Genomic DNA, 16,173 nt, shown 5'->3' with positions numbered 1-16,173 from the left:
CTTTGTGAGGGTGAAAAGGGTAACTATTGCATTGTTCTGTACACCTGAAACTAACAATAAATAAAAAGTAAAAATAAAAAATAAAATTAAAAAAAAAATAAAAAATAAAATTGTAATACTCAATATATACTGACAACAAAAGATGAATACAAGTCACGTTTGACTTCTGCAATTACAAGAGGTTCTCAAAGTGGTTACCATCAGCGTCTAGACCAGCAGTTCTCAACCTGTGGGTGGCGACCCCTTTGGGGGTCAAACGACCCTTTCACAGGGGTCGCCTAAGACCATCGGAAAACAAAAAGATATTTACATTACAAGTCATATCAGTAGCAAAATTACAGTTATAGAGTAGCAACAAAAATAATTTATGGTTGGGGGTCATCACAACATGAGGAACTGTATTAAGGGGTTGCGGCATTAGGAAGGTTGAGAACCACTGATCTAGACACTTCTGATTATGCAAATTACTGCTTGAGCAACACTGATCAAAGGGTCTGCTTGTATACATTTTTTTGGCACCCCTGGTATATATGTCTATGTGTATGTATAAACACACATATGTATATATGTTTATAGACACATATATGTATATACTATATGTTTATAGACATATATATGTAAAGTTTTTTAAACAAAAAATTATCTTACATGCTGAGTTCTTCAGGGCTTAGATCTTCTACTGTCTTTTAGTACCTAACCCTTGAGAAGAATTACTTCCATTCTTGTTTTATAATCATGCCTTTCTATCTCCTTTACTTGCTACCTGCTAACTACTTCGATACCTGGCCCAATAAGTTCTAGTCAACTCTTGGGAGGATGGGAGGAACACTGCTTTTAAAGTTCTTTATATTGCCTTTTGACCTCGCTTGATTTTCTTCTAAGCCATGATGAACTGAATGCAGTTCTGTTTTTAATAGTTGAGAGAAGAGATTGGTCTGGCTGCAAAGAATTTTAGTTTACCAGTTCATAAGAATTTAGTTTGAATAATGTTCTATAAACTTTTTTTAAAACTTACCAGAAATGGGCACAAAATCATGGACACAGTAAATAGCATTCATCCCTACACATAAAGCTATAATGACTTAAAAGTAGTTATGTGCATTTATACAAGTATTCAGTGTAATTAAGTGTTTACTCTGATAACTACACTTTTTGAAAAATATTTAATGTTAACTCCTACTCTGTTTGAAGATTAAAAATTTCAGTTATATGCTTCCAAAGAATTGATAGGAGAACAGTAACAAAGCTAGAGATGGAATTTCCTTAAAATTCACCCTTAAAATACCTATGGTAATCCACATCAAGAACCTATCCTAATACAGGCATTTCTCAGAGATATTCCAGCTTCAGTTCCAGGCCACTGCAAAAAAGTGAATATCACAACAAAGTGAGGCACGTGAATTTTTTAGTTTCCCAGCACATATAAAAGTTATGTTTACACTATACTCTAGTCCATTAAGTGTGCAAGAGCATTATGCCTAAAAAAACAATGTATATACTTCAGTTTAAAAAAATACTTTATTTTGCAAACTGGGGAATAAATATACAAACACAAGAACTTCTTAAGTAAGATTAAAAGAGGTTAAAATTATATTTATTTATAAGCTCTTGGTTAGGAAAGTGTAGTAGAAGATACATGAAAGTAATTACCTGTGTTCTCCTTAGTAGTCTACTTGAGATGATTTTTTTAAACTGCTTGTTTTATTAGCTCATAATAAAAAGTAACTAGTCAAAATTTAAAGCATCTTGATCAAAATGGGTCTGCACATGCCTTCCAAACCCTTGCTGGTCATAGTCAGGAGGGAACTGCTCGTGCGCAGTGGGCACATCTTCCAGCGACTTTCAACACATTCTTCAAATTTGTTCTGATCATAGCAGGAAGGAAACGTTAATTCACAGAGAGGACACTTTTTGTAAGCATCAAAGCAGTAATCAAAGCAGAAGCCTGTTCCATGCCCATGTACATGCTTTCTCAGAGTATCAAGAGCAGTGGGCATATTTTCATCTACTTTACTACCCTCAGGGTCTTCTAAACCATCAGGCCGACTATGGCTTCCAGCACGTTGGCTGCAGAGATTATCTTCTTGTCCCCAAGAGGATACTCTCACAGGTGGCCTTTGGATTTCATCTGGATAAAAAGCACTACCTGCTCCATGTATTTTGTATCTTTATTTATTCCCCAGTTTGCAAAATCGTATGACTAAAAGAAACAGGGATTATTAATGTTACTGCTCTGAAAAACATGTATGTATAGTGTGTTATTTAGCAGAATATTTACAAGTTTCTGTTAGGCTTGTGATTGAGCATGACTACTAAATATTATGTAATAAAAAAATTATCAGTCTTGCAAAGTAATTCTTTGAATACAGAACTTGCATAACTTAGCACATAAAATGATGGGTTTTAAAACCCTCTTTAGAAATGGAGTTATATGTAGAATGAGATCACATGCTTGCAGTATAGCAAATATCCTTTTTCTATTTGAAATATTTGCTTTAGGAACTAATGAAAGACATATTTAGTTAATTTTATGACAAATTTCTTTAGAATAACCTGAATGATTATATTTAAGCCATCTTAAAGGTGTATTTCTATCTAATGGGAAAATGGAACAAGATATGTGAGTACAATTGTTTCATATTAAATAATCTACTAAGCAGTGCTGTTTGTGGCATAAAATCCTAGAAAATGTATCTGTATCTTATTCACATTTTCTTGATGAGAATATAATTTCGAAATAACATTCACAGTAAATGAAAATGTAATACGTAAACCCAAATCAACGTGTCTAAAGTTATATGTCTGCTGTGTATAGTATTCTCATTAACATAAAGAGGATACACTTTTGGAGGTAATAAATAAACAAATAAACAAACAATAAAAAAAACTTCACTACTAAAAAATAGTAATCATCTGAGCCTGTTGGAAAATGGCACTGATAGACGAAAGTGTCTGTCTGATACTAAATATTTGTAATAAATTCTGTCTTGTTTTTCAAAATGTTTGACATTTAGAAAATGGGTTATTACTTTATTTTTTTGAAGTACTTCTTTCTGATACACAGTTGATACAGTCAATAGAATTCCCATCCTCAGATTCAAATTCAGAGTAATTTGGGAAATAGTTATTATTGCACAGTGATAGATGGTTGAAGTCAGTGGGGCACAAACTGAGGTGAATAGCAGAGCCAGCAGAATAGAAAGAGAATAAAGCAAATACAAATCAAGTACATTCTGGGGAATCTCAGAAGAATACAGAATTCAAGATGGAAGACAGTTCAGAAATCACCTATCAGTCTTGTTATTTTACAGATGAGAAAACTGAATTTCAAAGAAGCCAAATGTCACAAGGCAGCAGAAGAATCAAAATGAAACCTAGATCCCCTATCTTCCCCCCTCCCAATCCTACTCAGTGTTCACTTTCACTAAAATAGAGAAAACAAGCTAGAGCACTAGGAAGCTGAAAAATAATAAGGTTCTTATTCAGGAGAAAGGAAAAAGATATTGATGAGGAAAGAAATCGAATACCTCAGATATATAATATCCACTGGTCCTGAACCACTCTACCAGACAGTCCTCACAACTCTTGACACATCCCACCGTTCCCATAAACGTGATCTTTTCTTTGACCTGACTGAACTTCCACTTCTTTGCTTCTTCAACTCAATCTTCTCTCCAAATTCTCCAAATTCTCCAAACCTAGGAATTTTGCTCAAATAGCAAAAATAATCTGGTCTCAAGATATCTTAAGAATCTTCTGCCTCCCTCTAAAAACCTAATAACATTTTTAATAAAGCATAATAATAAAATTTAAGTACCAAACAGTTGAAAAAACAGTGTTTTAGAGCAAGGGCTTGCAAATTACAGTCTACGTGCTAAATATGGTCTACAGCCTTTTATGTGGCCCACAAGGTAAGAATGGTTTTTACATTTTTAAATAGTTGTTTAAAATAATACCCATACAAAGAACAATATGAGACTGAGAACATAAGTGGTCCAGAAAACCTAAAATACTATCTGACCCTTTAGAGAAAAAGTTTGCTAACCCTTGCTTTAGAGTATTTACTGAGAATTTGTTTTATAAACAGAAAACACTTTCTTAAACTACAGAATAAGCTTTCAGTCTAAAGGGCATCAAATAGTTTTGATGTTCAACTGACTTTTAAAACGAAGGACTTTAACTGTACATTAAATATAATTGAAAAAAATTTCAATCCTTAAGGCAAATGCTAAAAAATATATAAGTATTTTTAAGTTTACTCTTATTTCATAGATATAATCTCCATCACCCATTTCTCCTGCTCAACCCCTCATCCAACATACTATTTTGTATAAACTTAACACCAACTAAGATAGTTGCAGATCCCTCATCTCTTCAGGTATTGCCTTCCAAATGCTCAACCCCAAATGAAAATGGTTCAAGATGTTCTTAAAGCTCTGACTCAGGCCCCTATACATTCATCAATCCTGTTTTTTACTTATTCCATTAGAATAGTTTTAAAAGATAGTATTAATTAGGCCATATTAAATAAATATAAATTTATATGATACTCAAAGAAAATGCTGTTATTAAATAAATTAATACAAATACAACCTAGAGTAGACTTATTCACCTTACTCCTTAAGGTTGCTACTCTTCTCTACCCAAGAAGTATAGAATTCTAATCAGAAAATAGATGATTATCTTTCATTGTCATTTGCTTATTGTCATCACCTACCCACACAATCTCTCCTACAAACTAATAAAAAGTTTTCCCTCCTTTTTAGAAACGCAAATATATTAATTTGTCTTCTGCATTTGCACTTTTCTTCTTACTTTCTTTTTTGGATCCTTAGCTAAGACTTCAAACATGCAGAAATTGTCTCTCAAGTATAAACTTTGAAATTCTACATCAGATTATGAATTAGTTAGCATCTCTCCTTCCATAGAAAACCAAATTCATCTATTTAATCATTTAAAATGCCACATTATTTCCGCTAGGAGGTCTTTTCAGAATAAAATTTACCTCTCAGTCATTAAAGTTCACCAATTCGTCATTGTTGTTGTTATTATTTGTTTAGATTTTTAGTTTAAGATACACAAGAATACAACAAGCAATAAATTATACAATGTCCACAGAAGTTTATACAGGATGTGAAGAAACCCAAATTCAGATTTAAGGTTAAATAACACTGAACTAAAAATCCCTCTAAATCAATCTGATGAATATTTAACAGAAATGTAAGGTATACCTCCTATATATGATTAAATTATGTGGATTATAGTTGATCTTTATACAAATTAAACTTCAGAATGTAAAAAAATTGTTGAATTAGTCAATTTCGGAAAAGTCCTGAATCTTAAGATTATGTATTGGGTTGCTGGAAAAGTCATGTCGTATTTTTTCTATGTTTTTCATTGCAAAAATGTGTCATGGCTTTTCCGACAACCCAATAGATAAAAGATAATATGTACATTATAAAACTTTTTTATTCCAAAAAATTCTAATCATTTAGGTCTATAAAGAATATTAAATACTACCCAGTTACTGAAATGATGAAAGTACCAAAATAGAAAATCTCTAAAGAGCTCATCAAAGAAGCAGACAGATCAAAACATATATTGTTTTGATGTTTTAAAAATTATGTTTTGTAATTATGAACTGGTTTTTCATTGCAGCATTATTTACAACAGTCCCTAACATAGGAATCGTTAGGGAAGCTATGACATATACATACAACATTATGCAGCCACTGAAAATGTTTATGAAGAGCTTATAACAACATGGAAAAATGTTTGTTGTAATAGTTAACTTAAAAGAGCAGAACCCCAAATTCTATATATAACAATCACAGTTACATTTTAAAAACTACAAGAAAAAAGGTTTTGGAAAAAATATATCAAAAGAGTAATGGTGAAATTTTGAGTAGTGGGGAAAGGGTTTGTTTTCCCTTTTTTTCTGTCTTTTCTCATGAATATGAACATGACTTTCACAATGGAAATTAATATAGCATTATTATTTTTTTAAGTTCTATATAAAGATAATTTAATAAGGTAACAAATTAATCTGTTATTAAAGTATAGTACCATTTTGGTAAACAAAAATCCTACCGACAGAAAAAAAAAAGGTAAACAAGTCATCAGGTAAACACATTTATATTTTTTAAAAGATAAAGAAGTATGAAATTTGGTAAAGTTGGATGGAAGAAACAACAAATTTTCACCTCAAGGCTGATTATTTTAACATGACAACTGGGTTTTAACAGAAACTATTAAAGTTTACTTCCCTATAAAAATCACAGAGAAGATAATCACTCCACCAAAAGACAGAATAAAAAACCACTCATTTTGAAATATTGAGTTTGTACTTTCTAAATCGTACATGTGAGTTAGCTCACAGGATAAAGGCTGCCAGCATTACAGATGGCCTGTTTACTAAGTGTTCCTCAGAGCAAAGTAGGAAAACAGTGTGGTCTCACTTGTGAAATATGATTGATTGACGATTCCATCCTCCGTAGCTGGGATGCCTGGATATCCAGCATCTGCAGGACATTGTTGGCCAATGTATTTATCAGATAGGCAACACTTGCTAAGGACTGGGTGGTGTAGGCTTTGGTTTCTTCTAGGGCTCGCTGCTTATCCGCTGACTAGGGAAAAAACAAAACAAAAAACCACCATTAATTCAAAGATAACCTATTCTATCAATGTAATCTACAAAAGTACTCATCAAAACCATTCTGTTGCTGAATCTACACACACCAGCTAAAATTGTTAGAAAACTAATTATGTAAAAACCCAACAAGTGAGTTCACTAATATTTTCATGTTGAATAGATACATCTTTGTACTGATGCAAATAAAATCCTGAAGCCATTATTTTAAAAATGAGATCCAATGGATATTTTGAGCAATAGCAGCTAGTACATAGCTTCTCAAGGTCACTGTTTGGAAGGTAACACCGATTTGAATGTATAAATTCTGGCCTATTTTTTCCTACTTTCCTGAATTCCTCTTTTCCTTCCATTTTAATATGTGAGATGTGGCTATAATGTAATGTCAGATTACAGTAATTATGATAATAATGATAAATAAAAATGATAAAAGAACCCTTTCTTCCCAAGCATTTAAAGTGTTATAACCCTATGGGACATAAATTGCCAAGTATCATAAACTCTAATTGAAAAACAGAAAGCACAGTATAAAGTGATTTATTTCCAAGGTCACAATGAAAAGCAATGGTAATGATACACATACTATGCTGCTTTTGAACTGCCAAACACCATCTCTTTGCCCTAGTTCTGTAGAAAAACTCTGTGGTTTAGTAGAAATTACACAAGCCTCTGAACTAGAAACGTTTCATCTTAATGCCAGCTGTACTATTTACTACAATATGTCAACTTGGACTAGAGTCACAGTTTCTCAATTTCCTCAATTAAAAAGTGAAGAAATGGGGGACTGGCCGAGTGGCTCAGTTGGTTAAGAGCTCACTCAAGAGTGCGAGCTCTGAGCAACAGTGAGCAGTTCAGGTCCCGGCCCCAGTTGAGCTGCTGCTGAGCTGCTGCTGAGCTGCCAACAGGTGGCAGAATGACTCAGCTAAAAAAAAAAATTAAAAAAAAAGTGAGGAACTGAATCTCTGCATCAACCATTCTAAATAGTTGTGAACCTCAGATACGACAATGGATGTACAACCACTTTCTAAAACTACAAATCAATGGTCATTAACTGTTAAAAGTCCGTTGTGTCCCACCCTCCTCTCTCCCACACACTACAGAAGTCAGAATCAACAACCCCATATACAACCCCAAGTTTTTCCAGGGGGAGAAAAATTCTTTGGAAGAAGAAGCAGGTAATAAAATAACCAAATAATACCATTTTAATTTGAAAGAGTTAAGCATCACTGTACTAACTTTTTATTTTTTTATTTTCATTCCTAATCTGTAGTAATCTCAGTCTTATCGATGCTTAAATTAACAAGAGTTGAAAACAAATTTGGTTAAAAATAAATGCTTTCAAAAACCACCGTATAGGCTCCCAGATTCTGATTGTACATGTAGGGAGCCTGGAAGTTGCCACATCATCCTAACAAATAAAAGCTGAACACACTGGAAAAATCAACAACTTTTCTTGAATTCACAGCAGAAAACAGTAGTCATTAACACTTTTTAGACATTACTCTAAATCAGAGTATTTCTTATAGAGAATAACCAAAAATAAAACACTTAGGTAATTTATTAGTATGCTTCACAGGGGATGGCTTTCTGGACAGATTTAATTATTTTCAATGTATCTCTTTTTATATTGACAGTACTTGAGATTCTTTAAAAAACAAATAGTATTAATATTAATCACTTTATGCTATGCTTTTATTCCTAGTGTGTATGTGAAACCATGTGGCTGATTGTTGCTGCATCAAAGATATAACAGGCCCTTATATTAGGTGGGTTTCATGTATATTTACTGTTCCATGAAATATTAAAGACTTTATAATGTAAAATGTATAAAGCAAATCTAGTATCTGGAGATGCTATTTGTGGTTGACTTATCACATTGATGTAATTCACCATGAAGTAGGTGTTCTGGGCATCATTCTTCATTAAAGTAAAACAGAGGAACATTCTGAATTTTAGAAATAAAATGTTACACCAATTTCTTTACACTGCTCTTCAAAGAAAAAAAAACTGGTAGTCCATTAAAATCCTGATGTATTTTCATAACAGTGATTGTTACAAGTCAAGAGTGTTAAAGAGGTTGAAACAAAGAAATCTTCACAGGTACCAGAGAAAAGTATAGCTAACTCTTTTCTAAAGGGGCATACATTTATTGTACATTCACATTTACAAATTAGCCTCAGACTTGAAAACTAGAGAAAGGACTATTCTCATATGATTATATACCAGAAGAACAAGAATGACTCCTAATTGCTTGTAATCTGTGTTTTGACAGGGAGCAAACAGTGGATTTTGAAGTGCTTTATTTAGACTATGCATTAACTTAATATAATTAATAAAACTGAATGGTTTTTAACGTGTTAAAAGAAAATAAAAAATCCTATTTTTGGATCCCTACGAGAGGGGAGGACAGGACACACGGGAGGTTCACAGATGACATAATCATCTATGTAGAAAATCCGAAAGTAGTGACCAAAAAAACTGGAACTAGTAAGAAATTACAGCAAGATTGCAGGATACAAGTTTAATATACAAAAATCAACTGCTTTCCCATACACCAGCAATAAGCAAGTCGAATTTGACATTAAAACCCCCAAAATATAAAATACTTAGGTACAAATCTAACAAAATATGTATAAGATCTATATGAGGAACACTACAAAACTCTGATGAACAAAATTAAGAACTAAATAAACAGTCCATGTTCATGAATAGGAAGACTCAATCAACATTGTCAAGATGTCATTCTTCTCAAATTGAAACACAGATTCAATGCAATCCCAACCAAAATCCCAGTAAGTTATTTTGTAGGTACCAACAAACTGATTCTAAAGTTTATAAAAAGAGGGAAAAGACGCAGAATAACCAACACATTATTGAAGGAGAAGAACAACACATTACTGGAAGACTAACACTACTCGACTTCAAGACTCACTATAAAGCTATAGTAATCAAGACAGTGTGATACTGATGAAAGAAGTCAAAAAAGTCAATGGAACAGAACAGAGAGCTCAAAAATATACCTACATAAATATAGTCAACTGATCCTTGACAAAGGAGCAAAGGCAATGCAATGGAGCAAAGATAGTCTTTTTCAACACATGGTGCTGGAACAACTGGACATACACATGCAAAAAAATGAATCTAAACACAGACCTTAAAATCTTCACAAAAATTAATTCAAAGTGAATCACAGACCTAATAGTTAAGTGCAAAACTATAAAACTAGAAGATAGGAAAAACCTAGGTGACCTTGGGTATGACAATGACTTTTGAGATACAACATCAAAGTCATGACCCATTAAAGAAATTACTAATAAGCTGGATTTCCTTAAAAACTTCTGCTCTGCAAAAGACAATGTCAAGAGAAACGAGAACACAAGCTACAGACTGGGAGAAAATATTTGCAATAGACATATCTGATAAAGGACTGTTAACCAAAATATACAAAGAACTCTTAAAAGTCAACAATAAGAAAATAAACAATTAAAATATAGGCCAAAGACCATCACAGACACCTCATCAAAAAAGATATACAGATGACAAATAAGCTCTACATCCTATGTCATCAGAGAAATGTACACTAAACAAGACCCTAATACACACCTATTAGAGTGGCCAAAATCCCGAACACTGACAACACTAAGTGCTGATGAGGATGTGGGACAACAGGAGCTCGCATTCATTGCTGGTGGGAATGAAAAATAGTATAACCACTTTGGAAGACAGTTTGGCAATTTCTTACAAAACTAAATATACTCTTCCCATATGATACAGTAATCATGCTCCTTGATATTTACCAGTAGGTAATAGGGTACATCATACAATGGAATACTATTCAGCACTAAAAAGAAACGTGTTATCAAAACATGAAAAGACATGAAGGAACTTTAAATGCATATTACTAAATGAAAGAAGCCAATCTGAAAAGCCTACATACTGTATAAGTACAACAATATGACATCATGGAAAAGGCAAGACCATGGAGACAGTAAAAAAGATCAGCGGTTTAAGGGTTTGGTTGGGAGAAGGGATGAATAGGTGGAGCACAGGGGACTTTTAGGGCAGTGAAAATACTCTGTACGATACTAGAAAGATAGATACATGTCATTATACATTTGTCAAAACTCAGAAAATGTCCAACACCAAGAGTGAACCTTAAAGTAAACTAAAGACTATGGATGATGATGTGTCAGCATAGGTTTATCAATTGTGAATAAAGAAGAACAATGAAATAAGAATAACACGATGGACAGTGAGGAAAAAGGCAGGTTGAAAACAATGTCAACGATGCCAAATGCCTAGATTTTTAATCAAGCAAAAAAGAAGACTATACAAAGCTAATTCAGAAAAATAAAATTCCCACAGATTAGCCATATTGTATATATCTTTTAATCAGGTTGTGAAACCATTTCACAACAAGCCTCAGTAAATATGTTAAAAAACAAACAAACAAAAAACAAATAAAACCAATTGTATCCCCTATTAATCTTCAAGTAAAAATGTCAGGAAATTTCTACATCATTATTACTTTGTACTGATAACCAAAACAGCATTTGGGGGCATGAGTAATTTCACAGGATGAACACACGGTATACTCGTATATAAACAATCTCTCTATATAAACAACCACATACATAAGGTTTTTAATTTGTAAAAAACTTATTTTGTCTTGACTTCCAAGTCATGAAATTATAATATTGGAATCAGAGCTTATTCATAAAGCTCAGTAATTTTTTCTTAGCCATTAACTTTATCCCCAACCTATTGCCAAGGGCATCTTTGGGAGAGAAGTCATCCTCATCATATTCTCTATCATATCCTCCACTACTCAAGTACAGTGTTAAGAAAATATGTTTTCAAACTTACAGCTGCCCCTACAACCCTTCAATTATAGTAATTCTGGAACCAGTTCAGCATGTGATCAACAAACAATATTCTGATACACCCGAGTATGACACTACGGAACACTATTCTCTGACTTTATCAGGAGATAGTTAACCCTTTTCTAAGGGCTTCAATGTTTTAGTCTGAGCTTATAAAAATTCCATTACATTTATAACTCTAAATTTATCTTAGAAAAATAATCAAATAAGAAAAAGAAAGGCACAAACAAGAATATTCATTGACAGAGTTAATGGTGAAAAAGAAAAAAACATGAGACGTTAAGCAATACGTTCACATAGTACATTCATCCAGTAACGAAAAGAGTATTGTTATGTATTACTGATATAGAAAGATATCTATAAAATAACTAAGTGAAAAAGAGCTGGTTACACAGCATCTTTAACACCAATCATCCTAATTCTGTAGGTACCTCTGTGAAAATATAAATACAAGAAAAAAGTAAAAAAATAAGAACTCCAATTTCTATAACTAATTTTCATAAAACTCTCCTGAATTATTTGGAGATGAGGGAAAAGCACAGCACTTCTACAACCGTCTTATAAGAAATCCTCATTCATTTATAGACATATACATAAATGAATGGATATATATCCATATATGTATATTCATAGATACAGAGAATAAGGGATTAAAAATAAGTCTCATCTTTCATCAAGTCATATATGAGTTATCTAACACCTTTATTAAAATATGGAGGTAATTTTTGAATATGGTCCTCACCTTTGTAGCCTGAACTATAATCCCAAGACAACAGAAAAAGTCTCATTTAATATCCAATTACACAAATAATTGGAAACTATCTAAAGGTCCAACAAAAGAGAAAAGGTTAAATTTGGCACAACTATATAATAAAATAGTTAATATTAAAAAATGCTTATGAACAATCCTCATGATGTAAAGAAAATGCAAAACTAGTTAAAATATAGTAAAATGCTAAATAATGCACCCCCAATAACATGAATTTGAATATAATGCAACCACCTCCAGAACCTTCAACAACATGGCCTTGTACTGTATGAAATTTATTTTAAAACTTTGTGTCATTATATTAGAGTTTTACTATATCTCAACTATGTAAAATGATATATATAGTTATAGTATGCATATGTATATGAAATTATGTATTATTTATGAATAGATATTATAATAGAAGGAAATATACTAGTTATGTATTATATATTATCAGAAGAAAATAAATGTTCACAGTTTTATTAGTGAGACTACAGATACTGTTTATACTTTTCCATTTTCTGTACATATTCCTCTTAACTAAAAATATTTGTCCAATAATCATTTTTCATGCTTCAATGAAAAGAAACAACAGCACATTGTGGATGCCACATCATCTGTATTTTCACATGTTTTGGCACAAAAGTTAGTTTCTACCACAACTATGGAACTGGACTAGTTGGGCGACTGCCATCATAATCAGGATCACAGAGACTATGTCATTCAGGGTCCAGCACACAAATAAACTAGAAATGTATTACCATGGTGATCAACTGCAGAGCTCTTTTCTTTCCAAACTGATCTGACAACAGCAGAACCCATTAGAAACATTCCTTCTAAGTAACACAAAAAATATTTTTAGCTACATCTCCTGAGGATTCATGAAGGACCACAAAGGAAGTACTACTTCTTCACTGGCCTCCTCAGTCATACAGCAGAATCACTCACAACTTCTATACCCAATAATTTAGCACAGCACAGCTTTGTAAAAGGATACTCTCTCGCTCAATAAATGATGCTGGCTATAAAACAAAGGACATAATGCAATGCAGGTAAAGAGATGGGGAATGTCTATGTTAATGGCTTGTTTAAATTCCTGTGTTTGCATGCAGCAGCCATTTTTTAGGTAGTAGTCAAGAAATGTCAGTTAGAAATTAGGTTCATTCCTTGTCTGTTTTTATTGCCATGCAATACAACAGGCTTTACATCTTTGTTTACTTTAGGGCTTCATTCTGCTTTCCTTTATGTCAGCTTCTGTCTTCTATTCTGTCTCTTACCCAAATAAATTCAGCGCAGCAAAACAGTATAGAGAATATTTGTTTTTTGTTCAGTAATCATTACTGTTCTTCTGGTAAAGAATTCCACATCCATGTGGGGAATTCAGTTCGTGTGGGCTGATTCCCACTCTTCTTCCACCTTATCGATGTCACATGTATATATACATGACCCAAACCTACCAAAAGTATACCAATCCTTTGGTCACTGACTGATTTAGAGAAAGGCATCGATTCAAGCCAAGCCGATTAAGAGTCTTCTCTGGAACCTTTCTAACAGATTTATCAGAAAATATTATTTAGCAAGGATTGCTGTGGTTGCCATAGAGACACATGTTCTGATCTTCCTTCAGAAGAATATGCTTTAGGGAACACAGCTGATTGACAGCCACCAGCTGCACCTTCAGATAGGGTGCTCATGCTGAGGCCACATTTCTCCTAAGAAATTTATTACTCCTGAATAATAAAGTATAGGCTATACTTCAAAGTAGCTACCTTGATTTTGGTCCTTCCTGATTTCAAAAATGATAATCACAAGAGGTTAAGAGCCAAAGGAAACTAACAAGGGTCCTATTTAATCCTTGTGTTGTATCTATGTTCTCAACTCATAAATTTCCTGATCTTAGAAAGTCATGCCCTTAAATATTGATCCAATCTCTCTGGTTTGCCAAACAGACTTCATTTTCCACATGCTGAGCTTCTCACTCATCATCAGTTGCTTCTTACCAAGCGCATATCCTGAGCCCCAATTCTACTGATCTCTAGGCAAACGTCACTTGTTACTCTGAATCAGATCATTCCTGGTATCTAAATTCTCCTTTATAAAGCCCCTCTTGCTGAACTGCTCCTTTGACCTGATCATACCTCTCCATGCTTACCATCTCTGTCTTCCACATCTACGTTTATAGCTTCAACTATTTTAGCCTAAATCACTGAATTTGCTTACCCTCATCATATCCCATTTCTCCTTTCCAGCCTCTCAAATCTAAGTCAAATAATCGTCTCCACCCAAAACTTCACCTTCATATTCTCTTACCAATCAGAACCTTTGTCATTAATGACCTTACATAGCAATACAAATCATTTTGAATCATCTAAAAGTTTCCTTGGGGCAGCCGGGTGGCTCCGTTGGTTAGCGCGTGCTCTTAACAAAGTTATGGGTTCAACTCCCACATGGGATGGTGGGCTATGTCCTCTGCAACTAGATTGAAAATGGCGTCTTGACTTGGAGCTGAGCTGCATCCTCCACAGCTAAGATTGAAGGACAACAACTTGACTTGGAGCTCATGGGTCTTGGAAAAAACACACTGTTCCCCAATGAAGTTTTTTTTTATAAAAAGTTTCCTTAAAATGGTAACACAAGATAAACTGCATAGCAAACTTACAAGTGCTTTATTTAAGTGTAAGATTGCTCCAATTTCTAAATCCTTACCTTTATATGTGCATAAAAGTGTCAAAATATATAGACAGGCATATATAATCCATATATTGTTCTCAGTACACAGATGAAAAATATGAAATCCTTTAGATCAAGCAAAGTATGAACTTGGGATCTTTGCAATTTCTATGAATGAGCGAAACTGCAGGCAAAATATTCTAAAATTTTTCAGTAGACAGAGATTTAAAAGACTCAAGGTAGGAAGACGCCGGTCTATGCTCAGCCCAGACACACACATACACACCCCACCCCCCAACCTCACTCCTCAACACACAGAGCCACACACAGACACACATAAAACCAACTACGGTAGAAATTTAGATTGAAAGCAAAACTCCTTATGATTTTTAAATTATCACAAAACAATTATAAATGAGATAAGCCTCCTATAAGACCTTCCCAAAAGGGTTTTCCATCTTGAAAGGTGATGTGGAGACACTTTACTGATAAAAATTAATATGTCACTCACAAAAAGTCAGTGAAAATGTAATCAGTGAAAAATTCATCTATCAACTTGGGAATCAGAAGTTCAAATGGAACCGAGGGAAATATAAAAGCATATGTAAAAAGACTGACGGTGATCTTTCTGAAAATCTTTATTTAACCTGTCATTTTGGATCACAGTTTTGTCTGAGAAACATTTCTTCATCTTGATGAAAAAGGGAAAATAAACTCCTCCTCCAACCACATATCTAGCATCTGATCTACACTAGGCCAATTACAATACTATTGCCCACTCTAGGTAAGAGTGAGTTTGTTTGAGAGACAGGACAACACAAAAACCTCCCTGGATTTTTCAAACTGATTCCAAAAGAGAACTTCCTTTTCCTCTTATCTCAGATATATGATGTCTAAAACACACGTAAGCATATCTTGCAGTGCGTGGAGTATGTCTATCTAAAAGGATGAAGCCAACATGCAGAAAAAAGCAGAAATGAGAGACTGAGTCCTAAATTCCATTCATTCCTGCTTTTTCACAAGGTTTAATTAGTAACTAGCAAATTCATTCTTGTTAAGTTTGTTCAAATTGAGTTTCCATCACCTGAAGCCAAAGAATCCTAAAACACTTAAAAGTTTTCCTTTTGGGCCGGCCGAGTGGCGCGATGGTTAAGAACTCGCTTGGGATGCCAGAGGGCCCCGGTTCGGATCCCACATATGAGGGCCAGTGACACTGCCCT

The 16,173-nt window shown here is 33.7% G+C and overlaps 1 protein-coding gene across 13 annotated transcripts in view; it reads right to left on the bottom strand.

Moving 5' to 3' along the window:
- Window positions 1-16,173, bottom strand: part of ABI2 (abl interactor 2) — a 107,610-nt gene that overhangs the window by 50,031 nt on the left and 41,406 nt on the right. For all 13 annotated transcript variants that reach the window (XM_019635659.1, XM_019635657.1, XM_019635662.1 and 10 more), the window contains one exon: window positions 6,459-6,626. In XM_019635659.1, the coding sequence (XP_019491204.1) occupies window positions 6,459-6,626 (168 nt within the window). The remainder of the gene's footprint in view (window positions 1-6,458; window positions 6,627-16,173) is intronic.

Source organism: Hipposideros armiger, unplaced genomic scaffold (genome assembly GCF_001890085.2).
Source record: "Hipposideros armiger isolate ML-2016 unplaced genomic scaffold, ASM189008v1 scaffold_23, whole genome shotgun sequence".
NCBI lineage: Eukaryota > Metazoa > Chordata > Mammalia > Chiroptera > Hipposideridae > Hipposideros > Hipposideros armiger.
Note: the sequence above shows the minus strand (reverse complement) of the source record. Positions and strands in the feature narration are given on the sequence as shown.